The 19,212-nt window shown below is 33.5% G+C and overlaps 3 protein-coding genes across 3 annotated transcripts; 2 read left to right on the top strand and 1 right to left on the bottom strand.

The window, feature by feature from the left end:
• Positions 1 to 518: 518 nt before the first annotated feature.
• On the top strand, positions 519 to 3,912 carry LOC148191904 (cytochrome P450 87A3-like). The gene is made up of 9 exons (XM_088100636.1): positions 519 to 882; positions 977 to 1,298; positions 1,396 to 1,545; positions 1,837 to 2,088; positions 2,207 to 2,296; positions 2,378 to 2,456; positions 2,709 to 2,815; positions 3,115 to 3,242; positions 3,328 to 3,912. Exons 1-9 carry the CDS (start codon positions 689 to 691, stop codon positions 3,452 to 3,454), a joined length of 1,449 nt encoding a protein of 482 aa, XP_087956762.1. The 5' UTR covers positions 519 to 688; the 3' UTR covers positions 3,455 to 3,912.
• A 139-nt stretch (positions 3,913 to 4,051) lies between these two features.
• LOC124836157 (protein HAPLESS 2) lies at positions 4,052 to 12,884 on the bottom strand. Its single transcript, XM_088100635.1, has 18 exons — positions 12,631 to 12,884; positions 12,417 to 12,560; positions 12,024 to 12,112; positions 11,890 to 11,929; positions 11,428 to 11,485; positions 11,286 to 11,346; positions 10,590 to 10,668; positions 10,140 to 10,274; positions 8,926 to 9,120; positions 8,380 to 8,460; positions 8,198 to 8,298; positions 7,528 to 7,645; positions 6,985 to 7,017; positions 6,806 to 6,899; positions 6,616 to 6,704; positions 5,543 to 5,658; positions 4,818 to 4,918; positions 4,052 to 4,727 (listed from the first exon to the last, which is right to left on the bottom strand). Exons 1-18 carry the CDS (start codon positions 12,817 to 12,819, stop codon positions 4,183 to 4,185), a joined length of 2,268 nt encoding a protein of 755 aa, XP_087956761.1. The 5' UTR covers positions 12,820 to 12,884; the 3' UTR covers positions 4,052 to 4,182.
• A 3,190-nt stretch (positions 12,885 to 16,074) lies between these two features.
• LOC148191903 (chlorophyll a-b binding protein, chloroplastic-like) lies at positions 16,075 to 17,018 on the top strand. Its single transcript, XM_088100491.1, has one exon. The coding sequence runs from the start codon at positions 16,137 to 16,139 to the stop codon at positions 16,929 to 16,931; it is 795 nt and encodes a 264-aa protein (XP_087956617.1). The 5' UTR covers positions 16,075 to 16,136; the 3' UTR covers positions 16,932 to 17,018.
• The last annotated feature ends 2,194 nt before the right edge of the window (positions 17,019 to 19,212 follow it).

The following is a 19,212-nucleotide window of genomic DNA, read 5'->3' as shown; positions in this document are numbered from 1 at the left end:
GATTGAGAATTTAGCATAGATATTGTAAAGATTTCTCAAGTTGGACAAAAGGCTCAGAAGTTTAGTACTGGAAGCATTTAATGATGGATGGAAGATTTACTTGAGATGCTTGGTTTGGTCAGAGAGATTCTTTGAAACCTATAACTCATCATCAAATCTAGGCAAAATCTCCTAAAAAAGTGCCATAATTCTGCCTCGTGCTACTTCAGTTTACCGCAATGAGGATAATGAAAAAAGAAAAAAAGAAAAGCTTGGTTGAAGAGGGAAGACGTGGGGAGAGGAAGCATCCAGTGAGATTCATATCATGCAAGGGCCTTGGACACATCACATATGCCGTTGACAAAACAATAAGTGGTCTATAGACAGATATAACTCCAATTATTCTAATCTATCTCCAACTACTAGTACAGCTTTTTTGAACAACCACTTCACGAAAAACTATACCAAGCCAAACATAATATATTATTTTCTTCAACTGGTTCTAAGAATTGGCCTCTCTATTTAAGAACATCTTCTGAGATGCTGATATGCATGCCAGCACTGTCTACTCCTTTCTGCCCATTCTTCCCTCCTTACCCATTTTAAGCCTTTCCTTACCTCTTTTTAATTCTCTCTCTCACCACCCTTTTCACCACTTCACTCTTTTAATCTTATATATATTATCATCTCCTCCCTTTCAAAAATTAAAATGTGGCCTCTTTGTCTTGGAGCATTGCTTATTATAGCCATAACACATTGGGTTTATAGATGGAGAAATCCCAGTTGCTATGGGAAACTCCCCCCAGGTTCAATGGGTTTCCCCCTTCTCGGTGAGACCCTTCAGTTTTTCTCCCCCAACACCTCTTCTGATATTCCTCCTTTCATCAAGAAGAGAATGAAAAGGTATATATATATACAACTATTTTAATCCCAACTCATTGGGAAGCATTCTGCTAATGAACTAAACTCATATGCTCATCCTTTTTGAGTCTTTCAGGTATGGACCAATCTTCAAGACCAACTTGGTTGGACGCCCAGTTGTAGTTTCAACGGACCCCGAGCTTAATTACTTTATCTTCCAACAAGAGGGTCAGGTGTTTCAAAGCTGGTACCCAGACACATTCACTAAGATCTTTGGGCGACAAAATGTTGGTTCCTTACATGGGTTCATGTACAAGTACCTCAAGAACTTGGTGCTCAATCTGTTTGGTCCTGAAAGCCTTAAAAAGATGCTCCCAGAAGTTGAACAAACAGCCTGCAGAACATTAGAGAAGTGGTCGTGCGAGGACATTGTTGATCTCAAGGAAGCAACAGCAAGGGTGAAATCATTACTGCTTAACTATTTTCTTGTTTTCTTCATCTCCCTCCTTCCATTTCGTGTCTAAACCGTGGTTTGCTATGTATACTCCCATGCAGATGATATTTGATTTGACCGCAAAAAAACTCATCAGTTATGATTCAACCAAATCCTCGGAGAACTTAAGGGACAACTTTGTTGCATTTATACAAGGACTCATCTCCTTCCCTCTGGACGTTCCAGGAACAGCTTATCACAAATGTCTGCAGGTAAGTCCATATCATCCACCCAAACTTCTGGTAGCTTCTACAATATTACATGGATTTAGTAAGAAATGGTGTGAATTACTTATTAAATGGTGTAACTGCATAACTGATTCTTAAGTTTAAGAAGGCTGTAAGCATTGGAGAAGCTAAGAGAACTTAAATAGTGTTGTATGCTTAGTAGGCCAACCCAGAAGCAAAAGAAAAGATGCCATCCCAGAAGATGGGCATACAAAAAGTAGTTTCTTTTAATGTGTGAAAGATTGAAAAACATCATTTGTCTGCGATCTTTCTCAGGGTAGGAAAAGGGCAATGAAGATGCTGAAGAAGATGCTGCAGGAAAGACGGGAAATGCAAAAGAAAGAGCAAGAAGATTTCTTTGACTATGTGATTGAAGAACTTAAGAAAGAGGGAACAGTCCTGACTGAAGCGATCGCTCTGGACCTCATGTTTGTGCTCCTATTTGCAAGCTTTGAAACCACTTCTCTCGCTCTCACTTACGCCACCAAAGTACTCTCGGACCATCCCTTAGTACTCAAGCAATTACAAGTGCGTCAAAAATATATTAAAATCTTTGAACTACTTTCACGACTTTTTCTTTTTTACGTTCCTCGTTTTGACTCCATATATATATATATATACTAAACGAAAAGGCTGTGACTTTCAGGAGGAACATGAAGCCATCCTGAAGCGACGTGAAGATCCTAACTCCGGAATCACGTGGAAAGAATACAAATCAATGACATATACATTTCAGGTTTTTTTCTTGAGTGAAAGTTTGATGTAAATTTCTACGTGCGTGAACGTATCTCATTTAAAAGTCGATGACGATTTGCAGTTCATAAATGAAACCGTGAGACTCGCAAATATAGTTCCTGGAATCTTCCGGAAGGCACTGAGGGAAATTAACTTTAAGGGTACGTATGTCGTGTGTTTATTTTCACAGATATCGTTCCTTCATTCATTCATTTCACATTACCAAAAGACAGTTTTTGATGGCTTAGTCTGATATGCAACATAGCCAATTATTGGAGTAGTTAGAAATAAAATTGAATGAGGTGGAATGTATACAAGTCCAGTGCATACATAGCTATATGTTGTATTTAAAAAAGCGTTCACAATATTACGTCATTTGGTCAATCAATGAATGCATTCATACATAAATGCAGGATATACCATACCAAAAGGTTGGGCAGTAATGGTGTGTCCGCCTGCTGTGCACTTGAATCCGGCCAAATATCAGGATCCTCTTTCCTTCAACCCACGGAGATGGGAGGTGCGTCTAAGGCATGTTTTTTTTAAATAAAATAATTATCAAGTGTAACTTTTTTCTGGTCCGGTTATATTTTTAAAATACAGTAAAATGCTGTTTTAAATGTATATTTCAATAATTATTAGTGAAATAAAGAAAAATGAAAAGAAAAATTGTGTTCTAATAATTAGAGACGCTTATTTAATTAAAGCTGCTTTAGCTGCTGGGTACCAGCTGGCTATTATTAGATGCAAGCAACTTATAATTTAGTCATTTATATCTCTTTTGTACGCACTAGTGACCCCGAAAAATTGGGCTTTCAGGGAATTGAACTAAATGGTGCCACAAAACATTTCATGGCTTTCGGTGGAGGCATGAGATTTTGCGTTGGAACAGACTTCACTAAAGTTCAGATGGCTATATTTCTTCATTGTTTGGTAACGAAATACCGGTAATATAAATGACAACAGCGTGTCCTCCTGTGAACTTAAATTGAGATGCAAAGTCTCTCTTTTAACAAATGAATAATATTTCAGGTGGCGACCCGTGAAAGGAGGAAATATCGTTCGAACTCCTGGTTTACAATTTCCAAATGGCTTTCACGTCCAGATCATGGAGAAAGATCAAACGAAACAGGAACCACAGTTTGACGAAACAAAGTAGAAACCAAAACTCCGCCAGAGAGACTAGTGTATGGTACAAATTTAGGCTTGAAATCTCCCCTGTCCTTGGCTTTTTTAAGGAAAAGCGAGGCAACGCAATTGTTACGGAAGCCACAAATGTAACCATAATGACGGTCTCTCACTCAGTTTTGATTAGGTCTCTTCAAATTGTGTTTTTATTAGATTTTCTTCTCAATATATTCAAAAATATGACCTTCCCTACCTTACAAAAAGGCAGTGAGGGAAGGGAAGGAAAGTTGTACTTGTAACAAGTGGTGTAAATGTTTCAGATTATATCCCGAGCTAATATACAATCTGCTTTTGAAATTCATAACTTTTACTGCTTGCAAGTTGCATTCGTAATGGTTTTCACCAATGTAAGTAGTCAATTGAGGAAGTTGACGCTGAGGTATGGTACTTGTTAGGAAGTGCATACTTTTAAGGACCAAATTGTTGATTGGCTATTTCTTTTCTATTAAAATGTCTTCCACACTAAATCCTAATAATATCTTTCAATAACTCTCCTTCCCCAATTGTAGTCCAACCCACCTTATTAGATAATAATAGAAAGTTAGAAAGATTAGTAGTGGAAACGGGAGAAGGTAAAAGGATAAAGCGTAACCATGATTCTATGAAGTAGGTATATCAACTAGCAAGTTGCTGTTAAACTTTGGTGTCTGAAATTAAAAAAAAAGATGTCCGCATTAAGTTGTAAGTTCGGGCTTCAATCTACTCATCCTCTGGCTCATCTAGCTGAACTTGTCTGCGTTTGCCATAATTTTCTTGCCTCACTTTATCATGCTTTATCTTCTTCTCTTTAAGTTGTCCCTCTGAACTATCCCATTTCTTTCTGTGTTTGTGGTGTGCAGGATGGTCAGCAGTATGCTGCCGATTATCCATGTTCTTTTTCTTATGACCATGATTGTGCATTTCTTTATGAACATGGTGTGAATGATCAAAATAATCGGAATTCCTTTCAGAATGCTTGTGCATTTCTTTATGAACATGTAAATCATCAAAATAATCAGAGCTCCTTCCCGAATGCTTGAGTTTATGCTCATAAGCGGTCCTTCGCCTATATCGAGCATTATAGTTAGGGCGCCTAAACTCTTGCTTGTGATGGTTGCTGTCATGAATATGGTGATGTCCCTTGTCAGTTGTGGTTTTGCGTTTATCCATGACGATTTGTTCATCAGCGTCTAAGAGATCGTCCCACCAGTCATAAAGAGGATCAAACAGACCCTTTTGGTGTAAAAGCCATAATAGTACAAGCACTGCAATTCAAAGAATAGTATTTATTTTAAGTTGCTCTGCTGAATGTACAAATTATATAGTAACTAATAGACATTGAATAGAAATCATACCTGTCGGAAAAATTGCCAAAAACAGACCAAACATCATTACCCAACTCAAGCATACATATTGTATGTGGCACTTGAAGTCAAAAAACCCAGAGCATTTTTGTCTTTTCTCCCACCCAGACCGAGACGCGTGGAAGAAATTTTATCAAGTAGTCAAGACATATGAATCAAATATTAAACAAAAGGTTTATGGTTATGAAAGCAAAATGTAGTTATTGATATTCCAATACCCTGCTTCAATGTTCAGGTAATAGTTTATAACGAAAAATTAAATTACTAAGAACAGATAGATGGCAAAACTCATTATCAGTCTATTACAAACGTCATGAAGGAAATAGGAAGGATTTTATGCAAATGGAACTAGAGTAAAGTTGAATACGTGCACCAACTTTGTGTAATTTTGATACTGACTAAATTTCAGAACAGTTTTTTCATAAAATAATCCCAGTTTTAATCCTTTATGCTTTAATGACGGAATATTCCAAAGATTGTCTTCAAGGCTTTCACGTGTTCACGACAGTCAGTGCTACTAATCCGTGTTTGGTGTGTAGAATTTCTAATCAAAGTGGGTGGTGTCAATGAAGAAATATATATAACTATCAAAGCAACTCTAGATATTGCCAAAGAATAAAAATGATACAAAATTTAGGAAATTCATATTTTGTATTTTATGTTAGAATTTAAATTGTATAGTTCGCAAATACAAAGCATAGTAGAAATAATAATACCTACAAGTTCTTCCAGTCATAAATTCTGTTAAGCTGATCCAAAGTTTATTCCATAAGTTTTCAATAGAATCAAAGAAACCATTTAAACTTGTCTCCGGTGGTTGAAAAGGCATCCCCTGCAGAAATAGGAGATTTAGAGATTCAAAATTTGTTGCGATAACACCCAATAACTAGCATATACTCTGAAGCAACCAGAATACTACCTTTCTGATTAAGTTAATATATCTACGGGAAACGGTATTGCATTGTCCATTAATTGCCTGCTATAGGATTTCACGCGAAGTTCAAATAAGAACAACAGACAATTAATTGTCATTTACGCAACACATTTTCAAAATACGGTAGTTGCGATAGTTTTTCATGCTCAAATTCACGATCCATTAGAGCATGTGCACTTAATTGCACCATCCTCATCCCCAACATATTTTCCATAAAAGTATTTAGAATTAAAAAATGCTGTCTAAACAACCACTTAGCACTGGTAGCATTTTTAGAATTTCCACGTCACTCGGCAACACTTCTATTACATTCACCATGAAAATAAATTGAAGTTGACGGATAACATCAAATAAATAAAGTCAGAAGGTATTTAGTTTTTTGATAAAGTAAATATAAGTGAGAAATAATAAAATGTTTTCTAAAAGTTGTATAATTTAATTAACTTGATAGAAGATAAGGAGACTTCCCACAATTTTTTGTCCCATAATTTTTTAAACTTATTTTTCACTTCTTTCATCCATTAAACATCCTATTTTATTTCGCTCTTCATCCATCATCTCCATCTCCAAGATTAAACAAGGCATTAACCATTAATTAAGCTATACAGCAGGGTCCCTTTCATGTTTTACGGGGGCTGGAAGGTGGGGGGATCTTTTTCTCATAATATGATCAGTTGCAGCTTTCAAGGACATAATGGCAACGTAGTATCCAGATTTGAACAAGTTTCATATTACTTGAGAATACAGGTCTTTTCTTAGCTAGACAGAATCAGCTATGTGGGTTAAACAAATTCATTGTGTTCATAGTCATTGAGAATAATGCGTGCTAAATTCAGGTACCAGGAAAGAACAAACCTGTGTGCCATTGTCAAGAACAGTTGCCGTCGTAGCAAATTGACATTCGGCTCTATCAACTTCATTATAATCAGAGTCCTTTAATATGGCTTTGTTAAAAACGTCCCAGAAAAAGAAACAAAGTGAATATCAATGAGTTTTTTATCCTCAGAACAAATAGCAAGGTATCCATCCTAAGTTTCAACTTTACCCGCACAAAAATATTTTGAAGCTTGATCATTGCTGGGGTAGAGTTTGAACGATCTGGTTGTAATCTCATTTGGCTTCATTATTAAAAATTGCTCCTGAAGCATGTTTAAAAAAACGTATAACAGAGAACCTACGGAAGGGGCAAAAAACAGATTGCTGACATATGTTTTAGCATAATACCTCCATCAGGGTGATATCCTTGGAGCAATTAAACTGCAAGACAAAACAATCAATGTAGAAAGATAACGTGGACTTAATATCTCTCTTATAAATGAGAGAAATCCTTTGTAGAATAACAAGCCATTGCACTCATATATTGCAGTAAACTCTTTGTCTAGCCCTTTTTCCATAGTGTATCTTCACAAGAAAAGCTCTATTTTTGTCTAGTTCTACAACCTTTATGGTTTTTCTGATTTTACAACACATTTAGACAAGCAATATAATGATAATGCGAAGTGTGAGATTTCTAGGTACTTATTTAAAATATTGTGTCCTCATATAATGATATGTCATAGACAATGAGCACAGGTCAGAAGAGTTTGTAAAAAAATTATCACAACCCAGTTTCCGATTACATATTATTATAAACAAAGAAATATAACAGAACTCCACTAACGCTTTCAAGACTTAAAGAACTGTGCCACGAGTATAGAAATTTAAATAATGCATGTCTGTCATTAATAAAAAATACCAGCTGAAGCACAATATAGAGAAGCATACTACCGTCAAACTATATGACGCTTCCACCTCACCCGTGTTCTTAGTTGTGATTATAGCAACACCAAATTGGGTTAGAGCTTCAAATGTAGGGACGCTAACACTTATAATCTTTCCTGGGCTCCTGGGGAAAAAACCATGTCAAGCAACTTTTGAAACGCTTTTTACCATAAAACAATAATTCTGGTTGACATTCGAAGTATTTAACGACCAAAAGTCATTCAGTAGTGTGCATAAAAAAATGGCTGACTATAGAAACTTTCCACCATCGTTTTTCAAATATTTTCTGCACGTCTCATACCACGGCTTTATATATTAATTTATGATCTCCATTTTGTCTGCTTATTGGCTATACGGATTGAACATACGAAAAAGTGAAAGGAAACAGCATCCAAAGTCCCCCCCCCCCACCCAAAAGGAAAAATAGAGTTCAATATCACATCGTAAAACAATTTTGTCACTGAATGACTATGTCCAACTTCTGAACTATTTTGTCATTTTACAGACTCATTCAAGCTAACAAATAATCAAATTAAAAAGGGAACGTAAGTTCAGTCACATCTGAATCTGTGATTCGGTGACAATTGTGAAAAAAGACAGCGCCATATCCATGACTTATAATTATGAAGAACGTTACTGTTTCGAAATCATATATAGACCAAGTAAATTATAATACCTTTGATAAACATACTCTACATCATTCGCACTTAATTCTAGCACAAGGTTTGTATTAAGAACCTCTGTAATTCCTATGGAGAATGAATAACTCCCAGCACTCTGCAGAAATAAAATATAAAAAAAATAATTTTCTAACAGATGAGACCATACTAAATAAAAACAAAATTATTGCAACGTAACTGGATGTTGGTTTATCCTTTCAAACCTTCCTTCCAAACCATAGAGTGGCACTTGATTCCTACTTATTCGATTCAGGTCAGCCTGTTACGAAGAAAAAAGATTCTTCAAATTTTCAACAATTATAAGAAAAATACATACAAAAATTTCAATAAAAATATTGGATGATAAACAATGTGATTTGAAATTATTAGAAATGAACTGAAACTAGCTCAATTCAAGAAGCTAACTCAAGCGAACCGGAAATCCCAAATAAAAACAACTCTTGTCTTTATTGATTTAAGCAATCTCGTCTTAAACTTGTAGACACGTGTTTGTGAATATATGATCATGTTTGGTGTTAGAGTTATTAAAAGTCATCCATGAGTCTTTAACAAATTAAGAATTTGGGTAAATGGTCCCCATAGAGGAAGGAAAGGCAAGCTTCACCAATAAATGGAATTAATACAGTTACAAAATAGAAGTGAAAAGAAAATGACAAAAACGAAACCAAAAAGCAAGATAAGAATAAAAGTTGAAGAAAAAAAAAATCCTAGTAACATTACCAACCTCCCGAAAATTCCACAATTGATTATGCAAGCAGGTCCAAAAGGGCGAAGAGCAAAAGTTTGGTTGTCGATTGAAAGCTTCATAGCTCACACCAATTTTGTTGCATTCAACAGAATCTAAGGTAAATCTCACTCTCTCGAGCAGCATCCACATAGAAATGTTTCTACCCAAATCCTGCGGTTGACCAGGGCTGCCCTGTCACAAGAAAAGAAAAGCAATTTTTATGTATGCTTGTGGAAGCTGTGAACCATGCCAAAAGTATATAAAGTAGTTCAACGCGGCTATCTTCCTTAAACTACACCAGTAATGCCAAGATAAATGAATGATTGGCATTCAAAATTGGAATAAGGTCTGTCACTAAAAGAAGTGCCCAAACTAGGGCAGCGAGGAGACAACAAAACATCAGAGAATATGGAACTACGGACTTGCAGTTGCAAATACCTTAGCCTCCCTATAATTATATTATTTTGACAATTTCCAATTATATTTGTCAGGTATATTTTTGGTGTTGCAAGCATTCTTCATTGAGAAACCTCTATAGAAAGGAAAAAAAAAGTGTTCTTAATCCTACAATGTTAACATTCTTAGCTAGAACACATAATGATACCTCTAAGCTTGCCAACATAAAAACTGAAGATTGAAGGGGAAAAATCTTTTTGGCATAATCTACAATGATAAGGAATCTACAACGGTAAGGAGGTGTCCTAGATTAAATATCAGTCAATTAATACTACATCATGCTTGCACCATCAATGGGAATATGTACCCAATGATGTTTTTGTGCCACAAATACGCTGTGCATGGGGAAGCCTGTATGCCTTCAAACTTAAAAAACAAACCGCAATGACAGGTTTCAAGTCTATCCTTATTTTTGTGACCTGTCAAAATAGATTAAGAACTGTATGGTTAACAAACATGATAATAATTTATTCTATCAATGCATTTTACAGTTTTTTTTATTTATTTCTGTGATAGATAGTGCAATTTATTTTCATGGTAAAATTTTATTATTACCAATTAATAAAATCATGTTAGACAATCTCTTGGCGAAAGAGAAATATCCGCAAAATGTCTAAACGAGAGTTAGAAACAACAGAGTAGTCAAGAAATCAGCCTAACAGACAATTCTTTATTTGATCTTAATTTAACCTCAATTTTGTTAAAGCTAAAGTCAATAGAGGCTAATTACAGTGAAACCAGTGAAACAAGCATACCTGCCTTGGTACAACTAGATAGAAATCCTCAAAAGATGGTATATTTGTGTACCCAACAAAATCTCCAATAAGATTAACCCTCAAAAATTTATCATCAGAGATCACTGTTCTGTTTTCAGGCGCCACAACCACTTCCTGCCAGCCAAATTATGGATGGACAAAATTACAAGTAAAGATACACGTAAAGGATGATTAAAAACACGACTCTGTTCTAAAAAAAGCACGATTGTTTTACTCAATTTGCTCACTTGTAACATGTTATCAAACAAACTTAAAAAAGTAAAAGAAAATGAAAATAAAATGTAAAATTATTCCTTTTCAAAAAATTTGGGACGAAAAATGGTACTTAAGTGTACAAGGTGAACGAAGTAACAAGAATAAGGACACCAGAGATTCAGAATAATTCAAACAAACAATAAAAGATGCATACGGAAAGAAAAAATTACATACCGAAATTTTAGTTCCACTCTTCACCTGTATTCGAACACTAAACCCCAAAGTTCTCCGCCCAATGCCAAAAACATGAAACCTGAAATGATTGAGAAAAGGAAATCTGAGTTGTAACTCATGACTAAAACAACGAGGCGGCTTTCACTTCGTCGAATTTCAGAGAGGATTACAATTAAAAAAAGACAAAACTACACTGTAATCTTAAATAACAAAGGTGAACTGTTAGAATATCATATGACTGAGTTAAATTACCATTATATTTGTACATTTTTAGTGTTTGGAGTTGAATATTTGTACATTAAGAGTTGAACTTGAACTAATTTATTTCATAAATAAACTAGATGATTAGTAGAATATAGCTGGGGGTACAATATGTCTGTATTATACTCAATTGTGATCACTCCCCTGTCCTGTCTAGTCTCTAAAATTTCAACGAACTTAATAAAGTTATTTGATTAACTCACTGTTTCGAAAAAAATCTAGAACTAACATGAAGAAAACATCTGAAATTTTTCGTTCAAGGTGAAAACCGAAAGATTATATAAAATATTGATCTGCATATACAAACGGTTCAATTTAAACATGGTCATATGCTCCCCTAAGTCGAGCAAAGAACTCACCAAGACAATAGCCAGAATAGCCCACCCAAACCAATCACAATTGGAAACAAAAATGACGGCGAGGGTGGAGGCTTACCAATCACCAGGGAAACGCACGCAATGTGCAGTATTGGCCTTTCCTTTTGTTAATTTGTCAACTAGTTAAACAATTTAACCCAAAATTGTTAGTTTGGTGTTTGCTAACAATCTACAAATTTCTGCAACACCAAATCACTTACAGAAGTTTCCACATGATGAAGGCATCCGCCTTTGAGGCCCACATGGACAACAAATTGGCTACATTAAATACGGAAGGAGAGAAATGTTAATCCTGAGTCAGAAGTGAGATGAAATGCCAAAGAGTATTTGGGGGAGGATGGATCAAACACAGGATTCTTATTCTAATTCTTCGTTTTGAATAATTTCCTTTAAAATTATCATCATGACCTTAAGCACAAATATTGTAATCGTAAATCAACTAAGATTGACTTCAAAGTATATTTCAAGAAGTTCAATATTAGAAAACTTCACGATGGAAGGAAAAAAGAAAACAGTATAATTTTGATGTATGTATATAAGCATGGAGGGCAGGGATGATAACCAGCCAAATGCTTAAATAAAATTAAAATAAATAACTTAAGAAGAAAATAGTGGAACTATGATGATTATCAATGACTATGATATTGGTGTTAGAAGGCCACCTGAGTGTTCTCAATAATATGACCCTCTTCATCTCGCAGTCTGCAACATAAGTACCAGAAACCATGCAGTGAAATCAACATAGTCTAAACTTGTCAGTCTCTGGTCATAATAAAATAAATAAAACATGGCTTGCCTCTCGCATATCTTCACTACATTTGCCCCAGCATCTGGCTCACATTTGCGTGTCTGAACATAATACTCTTCAGGTTTATAAGGAACATCCTGTGAACAAGCAAGTCTCACTTAATCATACAAAAGATCAAACTACATCCAAAGCCATTAGCTATATAAATAAAATTATTAAAATACTACTAATTATCCAAAACTATGATGAAATGATGATAGATTAGTTCTCAATATAAAAAATAGTTGTGTTATTTATATTTTAACTCGCAACAACATTTTGTTTGTCTCTTTCTCTCACTCCACATTACATCTTTTAAGACGTATCATATCAACCAAATAACATCTCTGTAACACTAAATTATCACATGTATAGTCCAATAACTACAGAAGAGTACCATACTCGTATATATGTTAACTCATACAACGCATACGCAGAAGTTTTATTGATCGTTATCACGGGTGGAATCCGCAATGTCTGCATTTTCCTGGTTGAATTTTCCTCCACTTCCACCAATTCCGCAACAATCGACGCCTCTCCTCCACTCTGCGCAATCACAAAACAACATCAACAAACAGAAATGCATAAACACTGCGTGGCGTACTTTATAATTTACCGAGCCACTGGGAACAGCCATGTTCACTACGATTTTGGTGGTACAATTGAGATTTTTGGAGTCTGAGTTCTTCTCGCACTTCTCGAGTTTCGATTTGGAGATTATTTGAATTCCGCTGACCAGGAACACGAGGAAGCAAAAAAGTATGAAGATGATTAGCATGACACTGATACGGGAATGCAATGCCATTTTTGGGCGGTTACGGATTTCTACTATGGACTACTTTTCTAATTGCCGAGGGATGGATGGTGAAAACAGAATGAAGGAAGTTTGGCGGTTTTTCTTTTTCTTTTGATTTTCTTTTTTGAAAGAAAGTTGGGTTAAATATGTTTTTAGTCCCTAAACTATTGGTCATTTCTGGTTTTCGTCCCTCTTCCAAAGTAAGGTACACTTTAGTCCTCAATCTTTAAAAAACGTTCCTTTTAGTCGAAAAAACGAACGTTTTGAGGACTAAAACGAGGACTAAAAACAAAATTTTGAGGACTAAAACGAACGTTTTTCTAAAGAATGAGGACTAAAGTGTACCTTACTTTGGAAGAGGGACGAAAACCAGAAATGGCCAATAGTTTAGGGACTAAAAACATATTTAACCCAAGAAAGTTTAATTGATCACATTCCCAACTTTTCTTGCATTCTAAGAATACCATGGAGAGAAACTCAAACTTTTGATCCACAACTGCCAATAGGATTCACTTCTTTTTTATATAAACTTATAAAAAGCTAAGAATTCATTTACTTTTTTTTTACTTTTAATTACAAAGTGTCGCGTTGTTTTTCATTTATTTCTTATTTTTTAAATACGTTGAATAAGAAAACGTGTAAACAAAAATAGAAATTATTTTATCGTGTTATGTACAAATCTTTGAAAATGGAAAATAAAGTGACAATTTTACCTTTAAAAATACAAATATTGCTTGCAAAACATTTTGTTGCTGTTTCGATTTATAATGTTTGAAGGTTTAATTTTTATAAATTTTGATTATATTATTTTCAATTTATGCACAAACAAAACTAAATGAATAATTAAAAAAAAAACAAAGTTCACATTGAACCCTTCAGATTTGTTTCTTCTTCTTAACTTAACCATTTACTTTAGATTTTGAATTTAAAAATAAATCATATCTAATTTGTATGTTTAGTTGCAGTGACTATTTAATAAATAATAGAGCAAAATTTACCCCAAATATTCTTTGTGTAGCTGTATATTATAAACGTTTCTTTTTATTTTATTTTTGATCTCTTAATTTGTATGACATACAATTATGGATTTTTTCTATTATGTCCTTGTAAGTTTTTCTATTATGTCCTTGTAAGATTTTAATATTTATACAAACTTTAATTTTATACATTTATTTAAATAACATATATATATATATATATATATATATATATATATATACTATTTTTAATATTTAATTTATAACTTTAATTTAAATGAGAATAAAAAAAATAGTATATATTTTATATTTGTATGAAAGGAACTGTAACATTCATCTAATCTAATGTTTGAAGAAAGAATTAGGTTATGTTGCTTTGCGAAGAATATACTATTAATCATGATTTGTGCATACGGATTATGAAACAAAGTTACTTTTACTTGTAAAGATTTACAAAAAGGAAAAAGTGCGAATTTGTGAGATGTGTTCTTTTCTAATAATCGTTGTGGGGTGATTTCTGATTAATTGATATTTCCTTTTGATAATTACTGGTGGGATAATTGATTTTGAGTAATCAAAGTTTGAAGACAAAGGCTATAATCTCTATTCGAATCTAGGAGCACGTATCCGAATCTAGGATAGCGTATCGGATCTTCCTCCAACGTTATTTAAATACAAATTTATTTAATTTTTATAATTAATTTTTATTTTATTTCCTGTTATAATAATTTTTATAAATATTATATTTTTAAAAATTAAAATTTTATCCATAATTATTTCACTTTATTTAAATACAAAAATTTATTTTATTTTCATAATTATATTTGATTTTCTTTTTACTCTTATAAAATTTTAGGTTAAATATGTTTTTAGTCCCTCAACTATCAAACGATTTTATTTTTCGTCTTTCTTTCAAACTTTGACACACTTTGATCCTTGTTCTTGAAACTATAATTTTTCGTCCTCGACGTAGTTAGAATTAGGCTGAGTTGGCTAATGAATTGCCACGTCATTATTTTTTTTCTGACACTAAGTCAATATGTCCCTCACCGTACGGTAATGACTGAACAATATTGTTAATGGCCGAACTCCAAAATTAACGTAGTTAGAATTAGGCTGAGTTGGCTAACGGATTGCCACGTCATTTTTTTTTTCTGACACTAAGTCAATATGTCTCTCACCGTACGGTAATGACTGAACAATATTGTTAATGGCCGAACGGTATTGGTAATGGCCGAACGGTTATGACGACTAAATGATGATGATGACCGAACGGCGAGAGACAGATTAACTCAGTGTGAGAAAAAAAAATGATGTGACACTTCACTGTTAGCCACATCACCTAATTTTTAACACTGTTTGTTTTGAAGGACCAAAAATTATGATTTCCTTAAGGAGATGAATCAAAGTGTACAAAGTTTGAAAAAATGACGAAAAACAAAATCGTTTGATAGTTGAAGAATTAAAACATATTTAATCCTAATTTTTTAAACAAATATTTAGATTATTAATAAATATTATTTTATATTATTCTTATCACTAAAAACATTTTACTAATTTTTATTTTCTATCAACTAAAATAATTTTTTTATCTATCACATTCATCAAATCATACATAAACTTTCACAAATTTTATTTTTAAATTCACTTCCTAATTCTTTCAAATTCATCTACTTCCTCTCTCTCAGATATGTCCACCAAAATAACATACCCTTAGATAAGTTGGAAGTTCAACTCTTTTACTGATTTCAAATGTTAGATAAAAAAGTTGTAATTCTATTGTGAAATTAGAATAAGGTTACACATTTATTTTTAGTCAACAAGTAATTTCTATGTTTACTGTTTTTTTTTCTTGAATTTTATATATGTAAGTTAGTATGTAAACATATAATATGGATATGAAAGTGTTACAAAAATTTTAAGCTTTATGGGTTGAAATAAACTAGCAACGGAATGAATGCACTATGGTCCCTCTTCTGTAAAAGTAGAAAATTTTACCACACATTGTTCATCTATTTACTTATGATCAATCTACACAGGCTATCCAAATAAATCTTACGTGGCAAATTCTGATTTGGTAGGAGAGGTATTCCATGATATGTTTGTAGATATCTGATATGTGCTGGTGAGGGTAGCAAGACAAACAATTAGGAACCGAATAGTGGACACAAATCATATTCCAAATTCAAACCAATAGAAATTGAAATATAGATATCATATGATATTTAGATAAGAATCCTTTTCTCAATTAACCTATATATATAATGCTCCTCTAGTCTACCACCACAGCAAGCACCATTCTTAACTATTCTCCCCACTTTCACTTACAAAGCTTTTCACTGTTTAACAATGGCTGCTTCAACAATGGCTCTCTCTTCACCGTCATTGGCTGGCCAAGCAATCAAGCTCTCCCCCTCCACCCCTGACCTTTCCGGTGGAAGGATTTCCATGAGGAAAACAGCCTCTAAGTCTGTTTCCTCTGGAAGCCCATGGTACGGCCCAGACCGTGTCAAGTATTTGGGCCCATTCTCCGGTGAGGCCCCATCTTACCTCACTGGTGAATTCCCAGGTGACTATGGTTGGGACACTGCTGGGCTTTCTGCTGACCCGGAGACCTTTGCTAAAAACCGTGAACTTGAAGTCATCCACTCCAGATGGGCCATGTTGGGAGCCTTGGGCTGTGTTTTCCCCGAACTCTTGTCCCGTAACGGTGTGAAGTTCGGCGAGGCCGTGTGGTTTAAGGCTGGGTCTCAGATATTCAGTGAGGGTGGACTTGACTACTTGGGCAACCCGAGCCTGATTCATGCACAGAGCATCCTTGCTATTTGGGCCTCTCAGGTTATTTTGATGGGTGCCGTTGAGGGTTACCGTATTGCCGGTGGGCCTCTTGGTGAGGTGACCGACCCAATTTACCCAGGTGGAAGCTTCGACCCATTGGGCCTTGCTGATGACCCAGATGCTTTTGCTGAGTTGAAGGTGAAAGAGCTGAAGAACGGTAGATTAGCCATGTTCTCCATGTTCGGTTTCTTTGTTCAGGCGATTGTGACCGGAAAGGGACCCCTGGAAAACCTTGCAGACCACCTTGCTGACCCAGTCAACAACAATGCTTGGGCATATGCCACAAACTTTGTCCCCGGAAAGTGAGAAAAATTAAATTAAAACAGTGGGAAACTACCACTGGAGTGTGACTTTCAACTTTTTTAATGCAATGAAATATATATTCGATGATCATCATGTCTTTTTCCTATCTTTCCATCTTTTCTGAATTTTGTATCCATTTTGCACATTATTCACCAAGCTAATTAATAATCACCAAAATGCATTTACCAAATTAACAACATAGGACACCAATATATTAAAAAGCATTCAAGTACTTCGCAGGCCTAGCATCTTGTTATTTATATAATTTGGTAGCAAAAGGGAAATAGTACAAAGTTTAACTTCAATTGAGAAAAAACCTTGCGAACGACTCCAAACTTCTTGTTTTGTGCTTCCAGCTTTAGGACTACCAAGACAAGCTATCTTTAATTGTTTCTTAATTTTATTTTCATTTGCAAAATTATAAAAATCCTCGTTTGAATTTAATCCACTTCTCATTTAAGTGCTTCTTAATTTCAATTTTTACAAAACTAAAAAACGTATTATGTATTTATTAAATTTTCTATAATTAAAAGTCAAAATTGAAAAACGCCCCCATCGGCAAAGAAGAACAATTAAAATTAACAAAAAGAATATATTTTTTATATAGCTAAGAACATAAGGAGAGAAGAGTACAATGCAATGCACACAAATCAAAACTGCTAATAATTCAAAATCAAAACTACTAATCATTTAAAATAAAGAAATATCTAAAATACTTATGATTTTATTAACAATATCTAGAAAGTTTTTATTAGTAAAGAAGAAACTCCTAAAAAAGAGTTTATATCTTTCCATTAACACTTTAAATACCTTATTGTAGTTGGTTGTTTCAAGTAAAAAAGATGGAGTTTTCTTTTTTATTTTTCATCTCTTCGTCTAACAAAGTTATATTAAGAGTTAGATGTGATTTAGAAAGTTGAGAGAAAAATAAAATAAAATTGAGAGATGGCTATTATCTTCCTATATTTTGGTCTTACAAAAAAAAATTATAAGAAAATAATGTCTTCATATAAAATTGTTGGTTAACTTTCAATATGTTTGAGAGATTGTAAAAAAAAACTATAAGAAGTCTTAAGATGAAGATAAATTATCTCCACGTGAGATGGAAACTTTGTACAAAGCAAGAAAAAATTATCAACAAGTTCTTACTTTTATCCATCGATGTTTGAATGACATGTTTAAGAATATTGTCTATGTTACTACTTCAAAGGAAGCTTAGGACATATTGGAAAAATCACTCAAAGGTTTTTTTAGCAAAGGAAAGAAAAAGAGATTTCAATTATTAAGGAATGACTTTGAAAATTTAAAGATGAAACAGTCTAGATCAATTTTTAGTTATTACTCAAGAAAAATGTGATTGTTATCAATTGAGAACAATATGAAGATGAAATAGAAAATGTTTATGCGATAAAGAATGTTCCTTTGAGTCCAAAGTTTGATTATATGGTATGCGTGACTGAAGAGTCAAAATATATTAAAAGATAAATGTGCAAGATAAAACATGGTGTTGAAAGAAAAATAGAAGTGAAAGAGATGTCTTCAATCAAAAGTCTTAATCAATAGTATGAAGTATGACTTCTTAGAAATCAAGCGAGAAAAAGTTTTACAAAACTAATTGTCTCGATAATAACTGAGTCTCTTCAAGGTGTATACATAGATGCATGTCATCCAATTAATCTACATTATTCAAAAAAAAATATTTCTTTTTATTTATGATTTTAGTAGAAAAAACGTGAATATACTTTGTCAAACAAAAATTTAACTTTTATTGCTTCTCAATAAAATGAAGTAATTAAGAAAAAATAAATAAAAACATTCTCAACATAACTACATGTTAAAATCTAAAAATACATTAAGCTGAAGTTATTTATTGTGTAACTGTTCCGTTTAATAAATCTCCAACATCTAATTAAAATATCAAATTACTCAAAAGAAAACATAGAGTGAAAGAAAAACTAGTGCTAATTATTTGTGGATATGAGAGTATATCATAACCTATTAACCAAAACAATATCGCTTAAAATACCAAACATATCTTCGCAATAATATCAAGAAAAAACGAAGTGAAGAAAGATTGGAGAACCAATAATTTTGTGGCAAGTGAGAAAATACATTAAAAAAAAATAACAACAGTAATTTATTACGTGGAGGAAATGAAAGTTGTCATAAATAAAATTTTCTTTTATTATATTTCGATACATGTTGAATAATTTTTTATAATAAAAAAATATTCCATGGTACTTTAATATAATTTGAATATAAAACCTTAAGAGAATTTAATTTT

This window comes from Vigna umbellata, chromosome 10 (genome assembly GCF_029865625.1).
Source record: "Vigna umbellata cultivar VRB3 chromosome 10, Vumbellata_1.0, whole genome shotgun sequence".
Lineage (NCBI taxonomy): Eukaryota > Viridiplantae > Streptophyta > Magnoliopsida > Fabales > Fabaceae > Vigna > Vigna umbellata.
This window is presented reverse-complemented; position numbering and strand designations above follow the sequence as displayed.